Source organism: Megascapheus bottae, chromosome 3 (genome assembly GCF_031878675.1).
Source record: "Megascapheus bottae isolate mThoBot1 chromosome 3, mThoBot2.hap1, whole genome shotgun sequence".
In the NCBI taxonomy this organism is placed as follows: Eukaryota; Metazoa; Chordata; class Mammalia; order Rodentia; family Geomyidae; genus Megascapheus; species Megascapheus bottae.
Genome location: NC_143511.1, coordinates 5,521,405 through 5,541,856, shown reverse-complemented (window position 1 = coordinate 5,541,856; position 20,452 = coordinate 5,521,405). Strand labels below are relative to the sequence as shown.

Below are 20,452 nucleotides of genomic sequence, written 5' to 3'. Positions count from 1 at the left end.
TACACGGTCATAATTCAAGTGTAAAGAGCTGTTAATTGCTCTTGCAGCCATTAACACGTGGTGTCTGGCTAACTTTTGGCGCTATTCCATTCTATCTTGTTTCATCGATCTTCCCTCATTTGTCTGCTCTCTCTTGATTTAGATGGTTGCTTTGGTCTTCTCCATAGTATTAGCCTTACTTTCTGTCCAACTGCTCTTGTCTTCTCTGATGGATTGGCTGTTCTCACTCTTAATCCAGAGAAGAGCCTATTCTCCATTCCTGCCTCATCATGCTTCTCCTCTGGCTGCTAAAGAAGCTCTCAACACCAGTCCACCTACCACGGCTGTTGATTAAACTTTCTAATTACAAAGATGATTCTCTTTTGGCATCTCAGCTTGGGCTCAATGCTACAATTCTCATTTTTTAAATAATAACTCACCAGTCAGAACATGCTCATCAATTCTTCCCCTATTTACATGATTTTTTTTCCTTTATAAAAAGGAAACAAGTTATTATCTTTCCCTACCCTGTTCCTTGAGAAGACAAGCTGTGATCCCTCGTACAGAAAGGCGGTGTTGTTGATAAAGGTATTTCCTGTTTTTGCCTTCTTAGGAACAACTTATTTGACTTGTTTGCCTTGTTGGTAGCTCATATCACACTCCTGTGCCCTGCCTCATGGATAGGTAACAGATGAACCGAAATAACACTCTCTAGGAAAACAGGATGTCAAGAGGCCTCCTCATTGCTTCTTACTGATTCAATCTCAAGGCAAGGATCAGCTCTACAACATTGCTTCTCTTTGTAGCATCTCAGTCATAGGGCTTTGTTCTCTTTTCCCTAAGAAATTCTGGGCTGGGACTGTGGCTCAGTGGTAGAGTGCCTGCCTAGCGTGTGTAAAGCCCTGGGTTTGATTCCTCAGTACCACATAAATAGCAAAAGCCAGAGACAGTGCTGTGGCTCAAGTAGTAGAGTGCTAGCGCTGAGCACAGAGAGGATTCAGGGACAGTGACCAACTGCTGAGATCAAGGCCCAAGACTAGCAAAAAAGAAAAGGAATTCCTAAGGCACGAATAAAAATATCATGTCTCGTAAGATGTTCATGTGTGGCCAAGCCAGGTGGAATTTCGGTATCTTTACCTCTCATACTACTTTTTGTGTCATATCTATGGTGCATGAGGTCTTTCTGTTCCCTTGAGTTCCACTATGTTGTGAACAGACCATCAGAGTCCTTCAAAATCTTTGATAGCTTTTGTGCAGAAGAATATGGTATCATACAGGCCCTCTATTGGGACCATGTGAATGATTCAATGGATTCACACTTAAAGCATGTTCTTATTATACACTGCCTTTATTAAAAGTAATTAAAACTTGGCAAATATACTTCCCAGGTGATTAATAGGCTTATCTTTACTTCTTTTGGGAGGTCAGTAACCAGTGATCAAAGATGAAATACCTTTTTTTACATCCATGTGGCTGCTACTGGAAACTTCATACCACGGGGCTTGCCTGAAATTGTGCCATACTGAAGGGGTAGGAGGGATGAGGACTTATCGTTACCTAAGTCCTGAGGAAAGGTAGATTTTGAGACCCAAATCTGCTTAAAATCTTCTTTCAAGCCAATAGAGTTAAGAACTATGTTTGTTTACGCAACTAGATGATACTTATCAAACTATAAAACAGGATGCTAAGGAATGGCTATCCTGGTAGTATATAGCAAATCTTAATAGAACTTGAATACTCTCAACTTGAATACTAATTAATGTAATTAATGTTTTCCATACGGAAATATTCTCCATGGCTTGAACAAACCCAGTTAGCATTGTGTATGACATTCACTTGTGAAGGGCTTAAGCCAGAGCACTGATTATATTAGGATGTAGGAATGGGGTAGTAAAACCTTGTTTAATAATTTATTATTATTTTACAGGTAAAGTATCCGTTAAAGACATTGTATTAGCAGAACATCAGATTCCTTGGTTGGCATTTACTGTCTTACCTCCAGTGCCTCCAAATAAGGGCCAAAGTACAACGTCTTCTAGCACTTGTTATGTTTCTGCAAAGGGCCTTTGTTACCATAGAGAAGAAAACTCCTCCCCAAGAGGTACAGGGTGGGTGATTGACCTAGAACTCAGTGCAGGACACACAGGATGTGGCTGTCTCCCTGGAACATTCACTGTCTTTAATTTATAGAGGGCACAGGCCTCTGAGGTTTCAAGTGACTTGCCAAGTCACCGTTGGTCAACTGGATGCTGGGAAACCCTCATGGCAGGAAGGGTGGATGCAGAATGTGGATGTCCCCTCACCCCACCCCCAGCCTGTTAGGTCCTCTCTGGAGGTCCCGCCTCCCAGCTGCGGCACAGCACTAGAAAGGGAATTCCTCTCCCCAGACTCCCAGACACAAACGCAAAGTTCACAGGTCTCGACTCTTTCCCACAGAGGAACATGTGTTTTTGTGGAAGACCACACAGACGAGTCAGGATCTCTCTGTTGTTTCCAGAATCTGGCCTGCATTGGCTGTGCAGCCTGAGTCAAATTAGAGAACCATGGCCACATTCGGCTGGAAGGAATTTAGGGATCATCTCGACTGGTGCATCAGAACCACCAGGACTGCTCATTAAAGTACAGATTCCTGGGCCTCGTTCCCAGAGACTCTGATTTAGTAGGTCTGGGGCAGCATTGGATTTCGGCTGTACTAGCAAGCTTCCAAAGCGTGCTGATTCACAGACCACACTCGAGTAACTCTGGCTTCTTCTACCTTGTCTGAAGATGGATTGGCAGGGTTCTTCCGATGGGCCAGAGAGTGAATCTTTCTGCAGTCCAGTCAGCCTTCATGGCAAATGACACAATTCTGTCATTACAACATGAAAACAACCATGGACATGTATGGAAATGGACCTGGCTGTCTTGTGACAAATTTGCACAAAACCAGGAGGTAATCACAGGCTACAGCTGGCTGACCCTACAAGGATTCATTTGCCATATGCTTACTAGCAATCCAGGCCTGTCCCTTCTTTGCTTAACTACAAATTATTTAGGGATGATAATTTTCTAGGTTTTTTTTTTTTTTGTGGGTCATGGGGATTGAACTTGGCCTGGGTGCTGTCCCTGAGCTCTTTAGCTCAAGGCTACCTCCCTACCCTTGAGCCAAGCCCCACTTCTCATTTTCTAGAAGTTCACTGGAGATAAGAGTCTCAGGTTCTTCTGTGCCTGGGCTGGCTTTGAACCTTGATCCTCAGATTTCAGCCTCCTGAGTAGCTAGGATTACAGGTGTGAGCCACCATGCCCGACCAATTTTGTAAGATTTTTGTCACTATCTTGTCATATTTTTTTTCTCCATGGCTATGGTGAAATTCTATCAAAATAAGCCTTCAAAAATATTCATATTGTAAGTTATCTTGATCTGCAATGACACTATTACTGAATATTTTTAAATTTGATCTTGTTTCCTCTAATGACTAGCATTACATGAAAAAAATAAGTATATTAAGAGATGAGATTATTTGGATGATTGTTTAGAAACTTCTTAGGTATCTACGAGTTGAAATTCCACCACGGCTTCAATGAAATAGAATAAGTAGCAAGTATTGGAAAGCTGAGCATCGTTGGCTCACCCGTATCCTAGCTACTTAGGAGGCTGAGCTCTGCAGATGGCAGTTCAAAGCCATCCTGGGCAAGAAAGCCCATGAAATTCTTTTCCAATTAATTACCAAAAAATCCAGAAGTAGTACTGTAGCTTAAAATAGTTGAGCACTAGTAATATACACTAGAGTATAGGGACAGTGCACACGTCCCAAGTTCAAGCCCAGGACAAGCACCGAAAAACACAGAGTATTAGACAAAGTGGAGAGATGAAACAAACAAAAACGTACGGGAATTATATTAAGGAGAAAAAAAATCAGTTCTATTCACGAAGACATAACCAACAAGTTATATTATTTTTTATTCATGTTAGAATTTCTATCAGTGTTTGAACATTAATATTTAGAGAGTTTGTACATTGTCACCTTCCACGGTTAAAAGGAGAACCACACTAGGTCACAAATGGTAACTAATAAACATTTCACAATCGCATGTAGCTGCTTGCTCTTACTCTCTTAACACTGGTCAGCATTTTTGTTTCCTTGCTGTCATTTACAATGGATAGTGTCCCCACTCATGTCTGTCCCAGCAAGATTGCAGACATTATGGAATCATCACATATAAATTCTTTAAAAATATACTTCTGTCAAAAGACTTGACGACTACTATGTACACTACAAAAATAAATTTTCATATAAATAAATTATATGGCATATTTTTATCTTTGTAATTGAAATGACACAAACTCATTTCTACCCAGATTGGCAGATAATGAGACCCAGTTTGAATATTTCCTTTAAACTCCTTACACTAAAACCTATCATGAGTCCTTAATGTAAATGTTATATTCTCTGAACTATTTAACATTAGTAAGCACTCTATACAAATAAAAATTCTGTTCAAAAGTAAAACATAGCTGGAATAGTGTTTCCAATAGAAATAAATCCCTGCATTTTTTTGTTATAAACTGGCATGACAAATACTGTAGGAAAACATTCTTATGATACAAAATTAAAATTATAAATATCAGCAAAGATCTTTTTTAAAAAAAAAATTAACACATCCAAATGAACAAACAAGACATACAAAATAAATTTTTAAGGAGAAAGAAAAAGGAGAGAACATTTTTTAAAGAGAGAGAGAGAGGGAGAGAGGAGAGAGAGAGAGAGAGAGAGAGAGAGAGAGAGAGAGAGAGAGAGAGAGAGAGAGAATTTCCTACTAGCCTTGGCCATTCATTGTGACTTAGGAAGAAAGTTCTATGCTCAACAGAAACCAGCGGGCAGCCCAGACCCTCATGTGCCATACATGGCTAGGCTCAGGAAAGGAGTGAGGGAAGGGCAGTCAGGGGTACAGCTAGAGCTACAGGGAAGAAGCCATCTTCAGAATCTGCAAGCTCTCTCCTCACCTCAGGAAATATTCTCTGAGCAGAGCTGGTGTTAGGTTGGCAGACAGTGTGGCTGTCGGACACATAGACGTGAGCGAGTGGGGTATAGCTAGGGCCCTGGCTATTACTACACACACCTGGCAGCCACAGATGGCTTCCAATTAGTACCTTACAGTTTTTGTGGTGAGTTTTAGGGTCTGAGGTCACTATGCTGCTGGTAGTACTGCAATGGGAGGGGGCATTGCATTAAGTTGTCCATAGACGACACAAAGGAGAAGGAACAAGAGCAGCTCATAGAGTCTCCCGCCCGCCACTGTCGCTTAGGCTGCTGTTTCACACACTCCAAGCATGGGGTCCCTTTCTTTCCAGACAGGCTGTTGGAGCTGACTGGGAGAGGGAGCTGAACAATGCTTCCCTAACATTTGCTGGTCTTGGGTGAAGGAGTCCCAATTCTCAGAGCAATAGTTGACTTCATATACGGTCTGCTATAGGGTGTACGCAGTTAGCATCTTAGTGCTTGCCAAAAAAGGAGAAATGCACTGAAAGAATAATGATAATGGACAGAGGAAAGCCATATTTTGATTCATTTAGAAGTGTGCACCTAATATGAATGTACTGAAAATAATCTCAGAACTTCTGAGTCTGCCTCGCCCACCATGCTGGAAGAAAGCTGACTTAGGAATCCTCAACTAGCTGTTCAATTAAGGAGAGGAAATTTAAATTGTAGGGTCTCAAAACATCATCTCCTTAGCTTGCCACTGTGAAGGATGAATGGACAGATGTTTCTACCTGTATTAGGGTCGTGGGTGCTATATGGATGTGCACACACGTGCATGAGTCACATGTGGCAGAATACTACATAGTTTTCTAGAGTGCATTGATTCTCATGGCCTAGCTAGGTCTCCCCACTAGACATAGCTCCTAATTCTTTACCTCCAATAAAGACAGTTGGCTCTACACTCTGAGGTTCCAACATCCAACATAATAATCCATGTGAAGAAACTCATTTTCTCTGAAGCACAAGATGGAGTGTTTGGAGGGCAAACAGTGAGATTGAATGTGGCTTCTCTTAGACCATTTCCAGAGAATAAGGTGGATTTTTAGGGATACCCCTTCCACTAGCACAGAGCCATAAAGATATTCTGACTCCTCTGGCCTGACCGGATGAGAACCCACTACAGATTACAGATAGCAAAGAGAAATAAACAAGATTAAAAAAAATCACAATACAGTACATTGGAAAATCCATACATGGACACACAGGCACGCGCACACACACACACACACACCCAAACAGAAGAACTGCATACAACTACCCCTAGAGAAGCCACCAGAATTAACGTGCTTTCTTCATATCTGCTCATTAAACAATTATCACGCATAGCGTGTTTGAAAGTTAACAGTAACATTTCATACTACCACAGGGTTGTGATATGCAAATTTAAAATATTTTAAAACAAAGAAATCTTTACAAAACAATCCTATTACATAAGCAATATTTGCATAGAATTATACAGGTAAATTATACAATATTTAAGCAGCAGCAACATATGCTGAAATTTTAAGACTAAGTTAAGCTTGGTTGTGGCACAGAGATCAATGTACAAAAAGGGAGGGGCGCCCCCCCATGACCTCCCCACTCTGGGGCAGGAGTGGAGAAACCCCAGGCCATTCTACTTTACATTATTCCCTCGTATATTACATATGTGTACACCTCTTAAATATTTATAGAAATATTTAACAAAATAATACAATTGGTTACAGTAACAACGAACTGCTCTCTAGGGCAGCACGGCCTCCTCCCTAACTCCAAGCAGTTCTCTTTAAGCAGTTCTCGAAAGAGGTGGGTGGGGCAGGGGGGAAGGGAGAGGGGTTCCAATCTTTGGCCTCTTTGCTTCAGATTTTAATCACCCTTTAAAAGTAAACAATGCCTGGTGTCAATTGATGCTTACTTAAGAGAAAAGAACTATTGTTTATCTATATAGACAGTCCCCCACATTGCAAAGGTTGACTTCATTTTTTTTTTTAAACATTATGAAGGGATGGCGGGTTATTCAATGCAGGGTAGGCACTTCTACCACCATGAGGCGATCACAGGGGAGCAGTGTCTGGGTACCTGTTACCGTACTGCAGTAACAATGGTAAACAGGAAGGTCAAAGGTGAAGTTGCTATGGTCTTTGTTAAGTTGTATGAATCCTTAAGAGGTTACTCGTGGACTCTGGACTGGTACTCCAGGACTGATAAACAGAGCTTGGAGACTTTAGACTGGCCCAGGACCTAAAAGGTCCCCTGGGAGATGCAGCCTGAGCCCCTCAAGGAACTTCTCTGTCTGCACCCATCTGGGTCCCCCAGGCCTTGGGACAGCACACCCCTCAGTTGGAGCCGCCTCCCCAGCGCCCGTCCTCACACTCCACATCCTGCAACTCTATGACTTCCACCTTCGAGTCCCTCCTCTCACATCGGACGTGAAAAGGCACATGGGGGTCCTCGAACGGCCCAGGGTCAGTCTCAGGGTAGTCTTCGTAGCCTGGGCAGAGGCCTCCTCGGGGGTTCCGTCCTGGCCCAGGCCCAGAGATGGGTGGAGGGTGTACAGCAACAGTCACGGAAGCGGAAGCCGTCACAGTGGTGATGGGCTGGCAGTAGCTGGGCCCAGAGCTGCCCATGGCGGAGGACGCCGGGTTCCGAGGGTTGTGAGAACGGGCTCCCCGGGGCCCGGGGCGGTCCCTGTTGCTAGGGCCAGAATGCCCTTCAGTAGAAATCTCAAAAGCGTCTCTGCGCGGTCTGTAGGGGGGTGGCCGCAAGCCTTCTCTGGAGGTGTCCCTGTGGGGCTGCTGGCCTTGTCGCCCGGGGGGTAGGGACCCTGAGTCCAGGTAGGGCTGCTGTCGAGGGTTGGAGGGGGCGTGATGTCTTGGTTCGGGATGGACCACCTGTAGAGGAGGAGGACAGATTAACAGAGGCAGCAGACCACCCACCCCGGCTGCGTACATGACCAGGCAGCCACTCAATGCCAGCAAAGCAAAAGACAAACCCATTCCTTCGGTGACCTCCATGATGTGGCAAAAGAGGGCTTTATTTGGAATCTCCTTCTAGCCTTGCTCCAGTGCAGCTGGCTGCATACATGTGGCTGCCGTCCCTAAGTGCAGGGCTGTGGTGTGCTTCCTACCCGTGATCCACAGCCCCACCCTGGGCTCTTTTCCTCTGACAACTGCTAAGACTTTGGCCCGGGCTGGCCACAAGGCAGCACACTGGCAGGGCTACCTATACCACTGTTGTCAACTATGGCATTCATGAAAGGCCTGTGGCCACTGGAGTCTAGATGGATTAAACTTCAAAACCCAACACCTCATCCGTACTAGACACATGTTAATGGCTTCCCCGTGTGGCCAGTGGCTACTGGACTAGAGAGCAGAGTGAGAGTTACCATCACCAGGAAACATGTATGGGGCAGCGCTGCTCTGTCTGATTGTTAGGAATCTGGTTTCTGGGTCTCTATACAAAGCACAGAGCAGCACAGTGGCCACATCAATCAAAAGGACCGTGACCAACTTCAAAGTCGTTCAGCTTGTACCTATTTTTAGGCTCCCGCTGAACAAAACCAGATTCACACTGCAGCTCAGCAGGCATCGTCACGGGGGGTGAGAGGAGGACAATTTAGGTTATTTGGTTGGCCTCCCTCTCTTTCATGGAAGGGCTGCTCTGGCCTGGGACTGGAATACCCATTTCCTGGAGGGATGGCAGGGGGCCTCAGTGGAGCAACATGAGCCCTGGAACCTTCCTTGGCTTTTGCCTGCTGAGCTCCTGGCCTTGGTGAAGGGCGGGGGAGGAGGTGAGCTCAGCCATCTTGGGGGACAACAGGGTAGAGGCAGGGGCTGAGGCCCTGGGCCTCTGAGAAAGAACTCCCAGGATCCTCTTGACCTTGTGAAATGAAAGTTAAGAACTCAGGGGAGCCTGAGCTTTACCACTCCTTCTAGACACCTGGCAGATGGGCTGAGGAGACTTAGATGAGCAGTGCTGGAGACAGGGCCAGTTGCTATCCTATTTTCAATCCATAAGATCAAATCACTGGAGGAGAACATCTTTAAGTAGTTTATAACGTACATCACATACACGGGTAGCTTTCCTGAGATGGCCAGGCATATGCTTTCTCCTTGCATCTTGCCTATGTGATTTGCTGCCCCAAGTGGGTGAGAGTTCCCTTAGACCATCTGGCCCATTTTCATGGGTAGAAATGACCCTCCCCTGGCCACCAGGATGACTTACAGTGGAACGAGCAAAGACAGGGTTTTCTGTGGCTTCCACGATCACCTGGTGGGCAGGGCCTCCCACGCCCTGCTGTGCCGCATAGTGCTGAAGCTCCTCACTGATGCCAGACACTGTGGTCTGAGAACTGTACTCGGAGTCAGAGGAATCAGATGCATTGTTTGTGTGACCCGGGGGCACTGCAAATCGAACAACACTTGGGGGTGGCTCAGGGGAAGGAGTAGGGAGCCGGTTCAGACCATTGGCTGGAGACACCTAGTTAAGAAGATTCCAGATGAAAAGTTTTATTGTCTATTTCTCTACAAAGCAAGGTATTATTCAGGAGTCTCTGTCTCCTACCCAGGAACCCCACATGTTATGTATTCTCCTCTGTCTATCAGCCCGAAATGAACCCAGAGGTCCAAGAGCAGGAGCAAAAGAATAGCCTCTGCCTTTTCACACAAGAAAGGTGAGATGGGCATCCCTCTGTGAAGCCCAAATATTCAGCCAGAGCGGAAAGCTTTCATTAATATAGATCGAAAAGACTCAGGCTGTCAATTAGTTGATTTAAAGCTAAACAAAGTCCTCACCATCCTTCTCCCCCCCCACCCTCAAAGCTACCAAGTTGTAAAGAGCCAAGCTTTTATTTCCTGAAAGAATAAATAAACTACTGGCAAATATGGAAATACGTAAGTATCTAAATTAACAGTGACACTAGGCAAAACAGCATTCAGTGGCCTGTGGATTAGACATTATGCTCAAGAGTAATTACTGACCTCAGGATATGGTCCAAAGAAAGATAAAAGGACAGGAAGCAAAACCAATCCATTGAGAACACCCAGGATTGTTAGGATCACCAGGACAGCGAAGAAATACCTTGAAGATAAAAAGAAAACAGGAACCTTCAGGGTGACAAAAAAAAATTACACTACCCTCCAGTACTCAAATACTGCAGCATATCTGCACCCAAATCCAACCCATTTGTAATAGTGGTTATAAATGTATAATTCAAATTCCACTATGAGACTTAAAAAATACTGTTAGCTTTTTTTTTTTTTGGTACCTTAGTAGTTTGAGGATTACACAACCCCATAGTTATTAGCTCATAAGGGAAGGAAAAAAATTAGTTTGTTAATTTGCTAAAACCTCATGGCATGTAATGTTATTTATGAATGTGTTACACAAACACAAAAATATGGAATGTGAACTGAATGGCTGAGCAAACTGAAAGCACAAATACAATGCCAAGGGGCCCCGTTCATGAAAACCCAGCAGAAGCAAACAAATGAAGTGAAGGGTGTAGAATTTAAACAATTTGGCCCAGGAGGAGAAGAAGCCCACTTCTGCAGGCAGCTAATCCACTGTGAAATGCTTCTGCCTCTTACAGCAGAATCTCTAATTAAGTCTCCAGCATATCAGGTAAGGCTTTTCCCTGGGCTTTCATTAATCACAACTTTCTGCCTAGAATTCTGTGAGTTCCAGTTTTACCAAATAGCTCCAATTGCAACCTTTTTAGAACACAGGAACCAGCTTTCTGCAAAGAGAATGCTGCCCATTCTGTGGGAGCTGGGGCATTGTGCTGCGTGAGGTGCCCCACAATGCCGGGGCTGCTCTGCGGGCCAATCTTTTGTTGAACAATTTAGCATCTCTGAATACTCTTGTTTTGCGTCAGCCAATTCAAACATAAAGGCTGCAGCACCATGGTAGAAGAGGAGAGCGAACAAGTAGTTCTGCTTTCCCACCATTGAGAGCTAAGGACTGGGATCCTTCACGAATACCAAGGTAAACCTGTCAGCCAGGGACAGCCTCTGGCAGACACTCAGCGCAGCAGGAGGGCTCGTGCTCCACGCAAGGATGCCTTTCTGGAACTAATGATTTCTAGGGCTTTGATGGAAGTGGGCTGGGGTGGGGAGGAAGAGAGGCTCAGGATGTTCTGGAAAGAGGGAGGGCAAGATATCTATCTGCTAATGTTCCACTGGATCATAAAACAGAACAGGCAAGCAATGTTGTCATGTCTATATATGTTTTGAAGTTAGATGAAAGGAGAGAGAATCCCTATAAAAATACAAATACCTCACAGCTATTGTAAACACTAGAAAGTTTTGAGCTGTATTACTTTAACACACACACACCTCAAAACAAAGCAGTCAATGTCTTGCTTTAATGTAAACTGCTAGAACTTTCAGTGGAGGCATATATCAGCAGTAGGCATTAAGACATTTGCATCCCATCCATCTCACTGTAGCATAAACAAACCAATTAGATTTCTGACAGCTTTGTGTATACAATGTCTGCTCATTTATTCAAGCTCAGTTTTAGAAAATGAGAAGCCCTTTCTAAGTGTTTGAAACAGGAACCCTGATATCTCTGGGAGGGAACCAGCAGCCTGAACAGGATGAGAGACCTGGGATTTTGCCCTCCAGGCAGGCTCCCAACTGGGTGCTCTAAGTCAGCCCATGTTTTCTTCCATGGCTCACCCAGCATTCTCTGGGAGGCCGATTCATACAAGCTCAGTAGACATGCCTGGGGATCAGTCTCTTCCCCCTCCAGGCCATAAGCCACATAGAAGGGGACAGGGCTCTTGTTTCTTGAGGATGGGCAATATGAAGCTTGTGAAGTTGCCATTATGTTATGTGCTCAATGAGAAAGTAATTATGCAAAAAAGACTACGGCATGCTGGGCTTTTAAAACAGAGAAAATACAAATGTCTGAGTGAGAGTGTACCAAGGAAATAAAAGTTAAAGTCAAACTAATAGCTTAAAACAAGCCAAAACTTTAGGCCAACTCATTGGTATCTGGGCAAACAAGAACTTAAGAACTTATCAATAGCTGGGTTGAGAAGTCTAGCATCCATGGGCCTCACCTAGAGGCTGCCTGGAAATGCAAACACTCCCCTCATCCTCCAATGCCATCTAAGTGTAAAGTGCCCTAGTGGATTCAGACGCATGACACAGAGAAAGAAGTCCTGGTCCCCAATGGAATAATGACTCTACCTCTTGACTTGCTCTAGTGCAAACCACAGGGAGTAAACTGGAAGATTCATTCCAGGAAGGGCGAATCTCTAGGATGCTTGCCTGCCTAGTGGGCTGTGCAAAGGTCCAGTGTGTTCATTTTGGGGAATGTGTCCACTCCCCAAATTTCCCTTTGGGGAAAGATTCAATGTGTTCATTTTTATGTATACTTTTCCACCCTGGGACATTAACAGGTAAGATAGTGGGTGACTAACTGGGACAATGGGTGATGCTTTGGGAAATCACCTTTGTCTATCGCTCCTTTACCTCCGCCTAAGGTCTTCAAGATATTTCTAAGATGGCTGTGAAACACAGCTTGTCTTTGTATCTCTTAGTAGAAAAGAAAGTTGGGCGACAGTGAAGAGATGCTGTCATCTACCAGATGTAGACGGAGATAAGCAACAACAACAAAATATGAATAATCACCTTTAAAACCAAGTCATCTCTCATGCTCTCACTTACCTGACAATGAAATCAAACTCAGACCCTGCAAGCATCAGCACTCCCAGCAGAGTGGACACAGCCCCATCCAGGACAGGTGCGAACATATGTTCCAGGGCAAGCACAGCCCTGCGGTTCTTGTCACCAATGGCAGTCAGAAAGGCCTGTGTAAAGACAGGAGGTCAGGTGATGAGTCCTAGATCAGCTTTACTTTAAGGCATTCCCTATTTCTCCTGAACATGCTTTTCTGAGTTTACTGTTTAATCCGGGGAGATAGATGAGGCTTTCACTACAGTCATGTTTGTTGAGGTAAATCTTCAACAAATATTTCCTTTCACTTCTCATACCAGTCACAAAGAAGAATGCTGGTTGTGAAAGACAGAGTATTGTGGCTGATGTTTTCGTTGGTCAAGATCTTGTTTTCAACTTGGTCTGAAGGGCAGTTGGGGCTGAATACATTATTTCTCCATGATGTCATTGAGGTCAGAATTTCTGTCACTGTTCGAAACAAATGTGTTTGTGCTATACCTGAGCACCATGAGAAAAACAATGCTGAAAGCGCAACTTTAGTCTGACCTTGGTATGTGAGCTGCCCTTGCATTCTTAAAGCCCCTCCAGATAAGAGTGCTGTTTGCTACCCAATGGGAACTTGTGCAGAATGCTGGGAACTGTGTGACTGAGGACACTTGAATATGTGAAATTCCCTTGAATGACTGCTGTCCCCTACTTAGTCCCAGAGAGAAAGGAGGATTGTGCTTGGCACAAGTTTATTCTGTTTTACAAAGTTTAGACTGCTCTGAAATATGCCAAAAGGGAGGGGAAGGCAAGGAGCCATTATGGGGTGTGTGTGTGTGTGTGTGTGTGTGTGTGTGTGTGTGTGTGCCCTGTTAAAAAGACAAGTAGTTATCTTCTTTATCAAAGAAATACAGTATGCACAGAATGCTCTGAGCATACATTATTTTACTTTCTAAAACTGTTCTCAAAGTTGAGAAAGACACGGGTTGTTATCATAATTCTTTGTATCATATCTGTACTTGATGCCACTGTTGGCTTGTCTCATGGCACACAATTGATGTTTACTAAAATGTAGCAACCTGATAGGGACCTGCCTACTTCTTAAGGAATTTCAAGAGGAAGCAGTTTCTTTTTTAACGTTGTTGTTGTTGTTATTTTGTTGGTTGCAGAGCTTAAACCCCCAAGATCATTTTATCATCTTTTGAACTCTTGCAAAAAAAATTCCAAAATTCATGCACAGGACAAGAAAATTATATCCTATATGTGATACAGCTTTTGGAAAAGCCTTGGACTAGAAGTAACAAAGACCACAGACTGCATTTTTAACTGTAGAAATTTGTTCTAGAAAGCACTTAATAGCAAAGCTAGCTACTAAAACAACAACAACAGCAAACAGATAAAACCAACTACTTTCAATTCACTTGAATGGCACAGGATCAAAATTTAGAGAAGACTGATCCTGTATGTGAAGCTTATTAACTTCAATGAAACATTTCTTCTGAAATACTGACTTTTATGGTCTCAGAAGTTGCTTAGTTACAGCTTGACACGGAAAACAAAAGGAGTAGCATTAGGAAGACAGGCACATGCTGTGCGCTGAGTGTGAAGAGCAGTACTAGATGACTGCAAAACCAACGCGAAGTCATCTGGTCAAAGCCCCACACTAAGGACCCAGCATGGCCCTTCTAAGCATCAGCACCAAGTGAGTCCATAGGCATTTACTGAAGGCCCAATAGTAATCCTGGTGCTTAGGCTATAAGCATGCCTGCAGATAGAACATAACTTCTACCTGGCTATGAAGCTTTTTAAATATTCATCTGAGAAATATATATATATATATATGGTAGACTTGTTTCTTGGATTCAAGACTGAATTTGTCCTGAAGCCTAAGTTCCTCCTGCATAGGACAAGAGGGGAGAAATCCTGTGGAAAATAATCCTAGCTCTCTTGTTTTCTGGTTAACTTCGGAGGCTGGGAGATTTATGGAACTGGGTGGGCTGAGGTAAAGAGTTAGCTCTTCAGGGCTGAGCATCTGAGCCTTTACTCACAGGTCGGGTGTTTTCACGGCTGCCAGCTCCCCTCCCTCCCTGTCAATTATGCTCTCCCCACTGCGCCTGAGGGTGGTCTTGTTCTATCTCTCCTTATTATTGTTTCTAAAATTGTGTGTATGCATGCCCATGCACACATAGGTTCAAAGAACAAAGGTGACAACTTTAGGACCTGAGGCGATAGCAGTGATGTGGTCAACATCAGAGGAACGCTTTCTCCCCCAGTCTACTCTAACCCCAAGGACGCTGCCTTAGCTCATGGTAAGACTTAAGTTCCATGCCCCTGTCCCAGGACCCCCCAAGAGGGAAAGGAATCTCCTCAGGGAACTCCTGTATACTAAGGTCCTGTCATTTTGATGTATGGGGGAAAGTGAAAAGGGTTCCCACTTGAACACTGGAAGAACTAGAGGAGACGTTGCCTTTTGAGCCAAATTGTGTTTAAAGTGATCTCCCATACCAAAGCCACATGGACGGTAAATTCCACTCCGATGCCAACAGACGCGATGAGGATGACCACGGGCACGGCGCTAAGCTTGATTCCAATGAGACCCATCATGCCAAAGAGCTCAACTGTCATCAGTGCCAGCACCATCACCTAGAAGACACACAGGCATCCATGAGGGCACACTGTGCATGGCTAGGCATGCTATGTATGCCCTTCTTTCAGAGCAACAACAGAGAACCAAATACCATTAAAGTACAAACTTGCTTTTAGTTTGGACAACTGTCCTTACTTCCTACTTCTAGTTCTTGCTGGGAAGGGAGAATCTGGGACAAGCAATTTGTTTGACAGAAGAAGGAGGAACACATGAAATCAAAGTTAAGTACTCTCTGCAACTGTTTTTCTATATGCCTGTCCACACATAACTGAGACTACTCCCCTGGAACAATCCAGAAAGAACTATATAGTCAAGGACTCACCATTTAGCTACCAGTTTTGTAGTCAGCCCTTTGAATGTGTGAGTTCTACATGCACAGATTCAACCAAGTGTGGACTGAAATATATGGGAGGGTAAAAACCTCCATGTGTACCAAAAAGGTCGTTTTTTTTTCTTCTCATCATTTCTAAAATACGCAGTATAGCAACTATGTGTAACAACTTCATTGCATCAGACACTGTGAGTAATCTAGAGATACAAAAGATGTGCATGGATCTTACTTTATATAAAGGACTTCTGCAAGGATCCTGGAACCAGTGCTGAGGACAGCTACAATTTAAAACAAGGTCTTTCCTTCTGTTCTAGGCTTAAGCATCAGAAGCTGTCACATCACAACTGAGTTGAAATGTTAAGTTTCTGGCTGCCTCCCCCTGAAGAAAGCTGGCAGGATAGGATAAATACAGGTTCTTATAAAGGAGCCATGCCTTTGTTGGAGAATTCACAGGCTAAGTGAAGAAAGTTTGGGAACAGGCTAATGGGAAAGCTGTCAACAGCGGATGCGTGTCACATTACAAGGCTGCTGGGCTTTGAAGACATGAGGAACAACTGGGGTAGACAAAGCAGACCTTAAGTGCAAGGAACAGCTTTCCTTAGCCCTTCATCTTCTTTGTAAAAGTAGACTTTGGTGTTTCTGTGGCCAAGGGGTAGAAAATACAAATAGCCACCCAATTCTCTTTACACATGGAGAAGATTGAGGAAATGATCCTCACTGGGTGGAGGTCTAGGACAGTGGAGAATAATGAAAGATGGATGAAGGCCATGGCTTAAGTGCTATGAAAATTCCTGCAGACTAAACATTTACCTTTCACATACCTGCTGCTGCCCAGACTCATGGTGCAGAAACAAAACCTGCTCTGTTTTTGCAATTTTGGCATTTTAAAGGCTATACCACAGTTTGTGGAATTCAAACATGGCCATGATTTTATTAGACTCTACATGAGACTCACTTCGAGTCGGAGAGGAATTTGGAGAAAGGACGCCTCAAAATAGGTTATTGGTAGCAGTTGACTCTTTTCTCCAGGGATCCAAACACCTCTAAGGCCCTTTCCTCTGTATACTTGCACCCTAACTTCTCTGGTTCTCTGCCACTGTAGGTCATAAAAAGATACTTTAAACTTAGGGAAAAGATTGGGGGTTTTTTGCTTTGTATTTAGATTCTGGTAAGTGTGTCTTATGAGGCCCATATTCAGTAGACACACCTTTGAAAGCTGGGGGAGAAGGGGACACAAGAGGAACGCCATTACAAGCTCCACCTTTCACTACAAGCCTCCCCACCTCAGGCAGAAGAAATACATTACAGATGATGCAATCTTTATACCCTCTTCCAAAGGCCCAGACATCAACCAAACTTCCTGGCTGCAGAGAGAGCTATGCTGAAAGGAATGCGACTTCCTTTTAATAAACTCACAATGATTCCGGCCGTCCAGGGGTTCAGCAGGAAGACGGCGCACACGAGAAACGTGCAGGCCAGCACCACACTGATAGCCAGCAGCAGCCAGTGGCGCAGGCTGATGTACTGCTCCCAGAAGAGGAAAGGGTAGCCGTTGGGGTAGCTGGAGAGCCCCAGGTTCGTGTAGTTGTTGCAGATGGTTCTTACTTTTTCAATGGCTTCCACAAAGTCTGAAGTGTCTCGAAGGCCGTTGAGGTAGAAAGGGAACTGAGCATATTCGATTGGTTCTGCTGCGGGGACTGGACAGACAGAGAGAACACAGGTTACAAGACAGGGCCTGCTGTGAGTCGTTGTGTCCGTACAGTAATTTTATAATGACGACGAAAATACGAAGGAACTCTTCCAGTAAACAGACTGACTGCTCCTTTTCCAACTTCAAGGAAAAGCAGTAAATGTCATTGGGTGTTGATAATGTTCACATTTACTTTAGTATTTTGTACAAAATAATCACAGCTTTTTTTGGGGGGAGGAGGAGTAATGGCACAGGACAGAGTCCATGATCTTGGTCTTCAAAAATAGAAAACATTTTATTAATATTCCACAAGTGATCACTGGTTTAGACAGGTCTAAATACTTCAAGACTCAAGCAACATTTTCTTGTCTCACTGACCAACGTGAAAAGTCTATGCTCAAACTGGTGCCCTCAATCATTTCCAAGAGCCAAATAATTCTAGAGTCATGCTTTGCTGAGGAAAAAAAAAAAAAAATGCTTTACTTTCTTATCCTTTTAGTGACCTAACCAACTTAAACCGTCCTCACTTCTTTTCTAATGCAATGCTAAGTCTTCAGCAATGAGACAAAATCCTTCTACAACAAGCATTTAGTTACTGCCGCTGTGTGTTCCAGACCCTTTGGGGTCATTCAGTTGACTTGCTAAACATGATTTGCCCTATTATAATCTCAACTATAAATTTTCATTAAGACAAGCCTTGGCTGCTTGCCACCAGGCTCGGGGGTTTAGATACTGGGAAGCACAACCCGCTAGCAGCCCAGCCATGTTTGCAAAAGGGGACCCGTCTTCTTTCTCACGTCTTCTCTTGGCCCAATGGCCAAAGCATACGCTGCTACTAAGATCTCTATCATAAATGCAAATTAAATCCACACAGAACCACCTTTCAAACTCCAGGCTGAGAGGTGAAAGGAAGAGGACACTGTTGTATACAGACTTTTCTGTTCCAGTTTAAACAGCTTTGACAGAGTACAGGTGCTTGGTGGCTTATAGGAATGACCCAACGTGCCAAAAATCCCTTCAACACCAGAGTTGACAAAGTTAAGATAAACATATAATCCCCAGCGATAAAACTCTGCAATAGTAAAATAACACTCAACCTGGACGCCTCCCCGACTTTCACATGGAACAGCTGGCATTCAGAAGAAATGCCTGATGCACGTCTTAAGAGCTAAAGCTACAAAAGGAGATTAGAGACTCTTATTTCTCAACGAGATAGAGTGTAGAGCTGTATTCCATTACACATTCTCATCTGTCTCCCAGAGTTTTAAACTAAAAGAAATATATTGTTCTATTTACACTTTTGAACCCTGGGCAGTGTCAACGAGTGAAGCTGTTGCTCAGCTTCGAGGAGCTGGATGAGGCACCTTCAGGGAAGCTACTTACTTCTCAGCCTTGTTTCTGGCATATAGTCAGCTTTGTCATGGACCCACTCAGGTCGGTGAGGCCGGATGTTGGCCTGGGAGGCAGCATAAGCAACAGGGTCATTGCTGACCCAAGCCGTCAGGTAGATGTAGAAAGCACTGGGATTAATGATGCCATCTGCGTCCACCAGACGCTGTTTAGTCAACTACAAAAGAGCAGAGGACAGAGGTCTTTCAGAACAGGGTGTGGGATAAATGCACTCCGGCCTGTAGAGTGAAAATGCTTTGGCCTGAGCTTTGGACCTTTAATTTCCACAACAGACAACAGAACGCCTATGGCTTGAAAGTGTCATCGAAACACCTCAGATTGCTTTCAAAATGCACGCACTGGGGGACATACTCATCAGTGTGCTTATAACGAACACACTGCTCTGCAGATGGCCCCGGAATTGGCTGAACCAATTAAATCTGAATGCTAAAAGACTGTCTGCAGCCAAGGCGGAGAATGAACAATCTGGAGAAACATATTTATAGGAGGGGAAGGGGGAAAACCTGGCAAGGATCCCCATACACGTCTGTGTGCAGTTAACCTCTGTTGTTAACACTGAAGGAAATGCCACCCAGTAAATGGAGGAGAGCTATAAAAATAAAACAACATCTGTATAAATTTTGCTAACACTAGCCTCCTATGACCTGTGTATTCAAAAAAATGTCCATTGCCAGAAAGTGGAAAAGACTTAATACAAAGCCATGGCCCTTCTGGGTAATCAGATTTCTGAGAGGTGGTCAGACTTAGTAAACTGAATCCTCTGCAGGGCCAAACAGGCTCCCTCTACAGTAGGTCTTGTGGGCTTGCTTAGATCTGAGACACTGTGAGATTGAGTGTGTGTGTATATATTCTAGATACATTGGTTGAAAAAAGATTTTTCCTGTTTATTTTAGATTTGGGCTTTGTTCCAACACTTGGGTTTTTTTTTCTTTCTTTCTTTTAAACAAAATGAAAAACAGTTCAGAGAGAGAGAGAGAGAGAAAGAGAGAGAGAGAGAGAGAAAGAGAGAGAAAGACATAGAGAGACAGAGAGTGGGAGAGTAAGAGAGACAGAGACAGAGAGAGACAGAGAGACAGAGAAGGAAGAAAGAACATGGAAGAGAAGGAGAGAATTAGACTTTAGGGATCTGGATTCAATTAATCCACAGAGTACGTAACAACTGTATGTCTTCAAACCATCTCCGGAATTACATAGTGCAGCTCACTGCCTCCATGCATGCTTTTCTCCATTCTAGGCAGAGGAAATGACATCCAGGGCTCGGGCCCAATCATACTCATCCCACAGGGCCCTTGTTCTCTAGCTCCATCGAACCCAGCTCCCGGGGCAGGCCCCTGCTACGATCTCTGAGGCAGGCTCCTGTACCCACATCCTTGTCAAACCTGACAGCATTGCACACTGCTATAAAGCACTTAGTTTCACACTCCATAATAACTCTGAACAATGTACTTTATAAATCTGTCACTTTAAATGCCAGCAAAAAGGGGGGAGACAATAAACAGAGCTACTAAGAGGATCATTAGCATGACATTTTCTGCCTGAAGGTAAAAGCAAGCAAGCTATAGAGAGCAAGGGAAGAGGCTCTGTGGAAGCCAGGCATTGCCATGAGCCCATCTGAAATCACAGATTCCTAACACAACTAAAACACTACCAAGGAATCAAAACTGAGACACTGGAATCCAAGTGTCATGAAGAGGAGGCATATGTACCGGGGAATATGACTACCAG

The 20,452-nt window shown here is 44.0% G+C and overlaps 1 protein-coding gene across 4 annotated transcripts in view; it reads right to left on the bottom strand.

The window, feature by feature from the left end:
* Positions 1–4,773: 4,773 nt before the first annotated feature.
* Ptch1 (patched 1) overlaps positions 4,774–20,452 on the bottom strand; it is a 68,791-nt gene continuing 53,112 nt past the window's right edge. For all 4 annotated transcript variants that reach the window (XM_090329495.1, XM_090329494.1, XM_090329493.1 and 1 more), the window contains 7 exons: positions 18,701–18,884; positions 17,044–17,324; positions 15,155–15,292; positions 12,656–12,798; positions 9,959–10,058; positions 9,204–9,458; positions 4,774–7,870 (listed from right to left, as the gene is read on the bottom strand). In XM_090329495.1, coding sequence (XP_090185621.1) covers positions 7,316–7,870; positions 9,204–9,458; positions 9,959–10,058; positions 12,656–12,798; positions 15,155–15,292; positions 17,044–17,324; positions 18,701–18,884 — 1,656 coding nt within the window. In that variant the 3' untranslated portion in view covers positions 4,774–7,315. The remainder of the gene's footprint in view (positions 7,871–9,203; positions 9,459–9,958; positions 10,059–12,655; positions 12,799–15,154; positions 15,293–17,043; positions 17,325–18,700; positions 18,885–20,452) is intronic.